Source organism: Limulus polyphemus, unplaced genomic scaffold (assembly GCF_000517525.1).
Source record: "Limulus polyphemus unplaced genomic scaffold, Limulus_polyphemus-2.1.2 Scaffold9017, whole genome shotgun sequence".
Taxonomy (NCBI): Eukaryota; Metazoa; Arthropoda; class Merostomata; order Xiphosura; family Limulidae; genus Limulus; species Limulus polyphemus.
Genome location: NW_013674627.1, coordinates 18,732 through 22,649, shown reverse-complemented (window position 1 = coordinate 22,649; position 3,918 = coordinate 18,732). Strand labels below are relative to the sequence as shown.

Genomic DNA, 3,918 nt, shown 5'->3' with positions numbered 1-3,918 from the left:
AACATGTAAATAATACGAGACAACAGAATATTTTTAATTTTAAAAAGCAGGAGCTAATAAGAGTAATAATACGGGACAACAGAATATTTTTAATTTTAAAAAGCATGAGCTAATAAGAGTAATAATACGGGACAACAGAATATTTTTAATTTTAAAAAGCAGGAGCTAATAAGAGTAATAATACGAGACAACAGAATATTTTTAATTTTAAAAAGCAGGAGCTAATAAGAGTAATAATACGGGACAACAGAATATTTTTAATTTTAAAAAGCTGGAGCTAATAAGAGTAAGAATTATTATGGTATTCAATAATTAAATAAAAAACTAAAGAACTAGTAAGCACTAAATTCAAATTTGTTTTAATTTTTATTCGTTAGCACCACTTGGAAAATGGTTCCGTGGAGATACATTGATCAAACAGTCTCGTTACTTCCGCATGTCTGTTGAGAAAGATGTCTACTCTCTGCGTATCTCTGAAGCCTTCCCTGAAGACAAAGGTGTTTACAAGTGTGTAGCAGCTAATTCTGCAGGAACAGTCTCAACAAGTGCTAATTTGATTGTCATAGGTAATATTATTTCATTTTCTTGCTAATTAAATCATTGAAACATTCTTTCAGTAATATGTTTCTGATAAGTGAGTACTGGTAAGAAGGTTGATTTTCTTGAATAGAAGTTTTCAGATTGATATAATTTAGTACAAAATCTCTTTAGTTTCCTTGTAATGTTTTGTTATTGTGTTTGTGACTACGAATGTCTAGTTGTGAGTTTTGTCACATTTGCCTCTAATTTACACTTGTGTTTCAGTTTTGGTGGAATACTAAACACAATTTATTCCCCAGATGACTCAGTGGTAAGTTTGAGAGCTTATAAGGGTAAAAATTGGATATTGCTGGATACCAATATCAGCCAGAGCACAACTATCTATTTAGCCTATTGTGTAGCTTCGTGCTTAAAACAAACAAATATACAAAATTCAAAAATAATAAAACACTATAATCCAACCTAATTACAAAGTAAAGATGTATCTTACTGTAATGGATGAATAATTGTATTTCAGTTACTCCGACATCTTTACTTTGTAATTAGGTATCTTGCTGTAATGGATGTATAGTTGTATTTCAGTTACTCCGACCTAATTACAAAGTAAAGATGTATCTAAGAGATAAGGTTTCCTACATTTCTTCTAAGAAGTTAAATTTCAAAAGTTTTGTTTTGGATTGTTTGCATTATGGTTTATTAACTGTCATGTTATAGGTTTAGTCCTCCTCTTGTCGTATTAATGGATATAATTTTCTAGTACTGATAATGTTGAAATAAAAAATAATAATAATAACTTTGTTGAATGTTTTTAACAAATTTTTTCTTTAACTTGTATAGCACCAGAAGTGGTGGAAGTGGCTCCATCCTTAAGCCCTCTAGCTGACCTCACAGTGCCTAAAGGATCCCCAGCAAGGTTTGTTACCAGCATCTCTGGAGTTCCAACTCCACAGATTACCTGGTACAAAGGAGGGACCATAATCAAGGCATCAAGAAAATTTCAGGTACTTTTATACCTCTGGTCTTTACTATTTTAACTGTTATTTGGTAATTCGTCCTTGATTGCTAACAGTGGCAATTTAACTTAGTTACTAACAAAGATCTCTTCTTTTAACCAGAGTAGTGTTTTTGGGTGGCATGGCAACGAACAAGAAATTCTGGTTATTGTTTGTAAGAGGCACTGCATATGCAATTGGATCTGCTGTATCCAAATATGCACTCCATATGATAACTTATGTCAGTCAAATAGACACAGGGATTCTGGGTGGCTGCACCACCTTATCAGCATTAGTTATACACACAAGCTAGTTATCTCTCTTTTTTTATTTTCATATTAAATTATGCAACCTTTCTTCATTGAGGTTGGAGACTTTGTTCTTGATCTTCTGATACAGTGGAAGGCTACTACTACTACTATTATTGCTGTTGTCAGCACCAAACATATTTTTGAGTTCTGCCACAGCATCTTTGGGCTTTATAGATTGATTTTCTTTAACAAAGATTGTTGAAAAGCTCCTCATGTTTGTATCCATAGGAACTGCACCGGTTGCAAGTCGACCATATCAGAACGTTGCACATGCAGGTTATTTAGGGAATAACATGCTGGAAAGTAGCAAAGTTTCAGCTACATTTGGAGTTATATGCTGAAGATCTATTGAGCTCTGGTCTGACAAGAAGAAGGGACACTTAATAGACCCATGGGTTACACAACAAAAACTACTGTCATTAACTATGAGATTTCTCCTGGTGATGAAGCCAGTCATTTGGTGTCCAATTTGGAAACTGTAAATTTTCACAAACATGTCTCGTCATACATTATATAAAACTTTCACCAAAATCGGGTTAATCATGAATCTTTTATGTCCAATCCCTGCTACCAAAGTGCTTCTAATTGAGGAAGAAACACCGTGTTAAAAAGTTCCTTTTTACATGAGCATTGTGCGAAGCATGTGAATTATAATCAACTGGCTGTGTGCATCTGATGATACAAAAATTGGTTTAAAACTATTACTGTATTAGTTATTGTTTTTTGAAACTGTATGCTGTCAAGCCCAAAACATGTTATTTTATATTTTAACTATAGGCCCTTGTCAGTTTGTCAAATGTCACAACAAAAGACATGTTCCCTGATAAACCATTTTCAGGACATACGGCCTATGATTGTTAAAATTTTGATAGATTAGAACTGAGGAAAAATTACCATAAGATTTAAACAAAATAGACAGTATGATTCAAAACTCAAGGTATGCTTTGATTTATAATTTTTTGGGGTATAAAGAATAACACTCAAGTGCTTTATTCATAAAAGGTATGTGATTACACTATCGTGTCCATAGATTTATTTCTGAAAACATAAAAAATGTACACCTTTTCACTGGCAAGAAATTTTTTTATTCAAGAAACTTTCTGCCAGTGATTTATACATCTGTTATTTGGATGAGTAGAAATTTATGGGATGGAGAAAAAATTAACAAATCATTACGCATACCATCCACACCAAGATAAAGTACAGTACACTACCATGGAAAATATCCAATTTATATCTCAAGCAGACTGCTGTTTTCATACAGAACATAGAATAAAAGATGACTGAAAGCTCACCCCAGTGGTTCTCTTAGACTGAATAGTACTAGCAGACCATGTGTTAACGATCAAGTTTTCACATCAACAGCCAGCAATTACAGAGAAGACAGTGCTAATAGATGTGCTTAATATGGACTGGGAAACAATTGTAGATGGAAAGTTGTGTTCTAACTTGATATCCTTACAAAGAAAAAGTTTAACCTTTCAACTCACTGTGTGATACCAACCAAATCACATCTGTAGCCCAAGATAACTTGCAGGTGGTAAAGTTGAAATTGACAGTTCGATTGATATTATGGCTTGGACTAGCTTGGTGAAGTACAAAATAATGACCATCATCTTCAGACTGGCTATAATTATATACTACCTAGATATTCTGAAGACACAAAATGGCCATTTCTTTTTTATGGAATAAGAAAGTTAGTCATCAGTAGTATATAAATTCAATGAGTTAGTTATCAATACTATATAAATTCAATGAGTTAGTTATCAGTAGTATATAAATTCAATGAGTTAGTTATCAATAGTATATAAATTCAATGAGTTAGTTATCAATAGTATATAAATTCAATGAGTTAGTTATCAATAGTATATACATTCAGTGAGTTAGTTATCAGTAGTATATACGTTCAGTGAGTTAGTTATCAGTAGTATATACATTCAGTGAGTTAGTTATCAATAGTATATGCATTCAGCGAGTTAGTTATCAGTAGTATATACGTTCAGTGAGTTAGTTATCAGTAGTATATACGTTCAGTGAGTTAGTTATCAGTAGTATATACGTTCAGTGAGTTAGTT

General features: G+C 32.6%; 1 protein-coding gene across 1 annotated transcript in view; it reads left to right on the top strand.

Moving 5' to 3' along the window:
• LOC106475700 (titin-like) overlaps positions 1-3,918 on the top strand; it is a 10,624-nt gene that overhangs the window by 3,187 nt on the left and 3,519 nt on the right. Inside the window, exons 2-3 of the mRNA XM_022379752.1 lie at positions 378-566; positions 1,378-1,541. Of these exons, the coding sequence (XP_022235460.1) occupies positions 378-566; positions 1,378-1,541 (353 nt within the window). The remainder of the gene's footprint in view (positions 1-377; positions 567-1,377; positions 1,542-3,918) is intronic.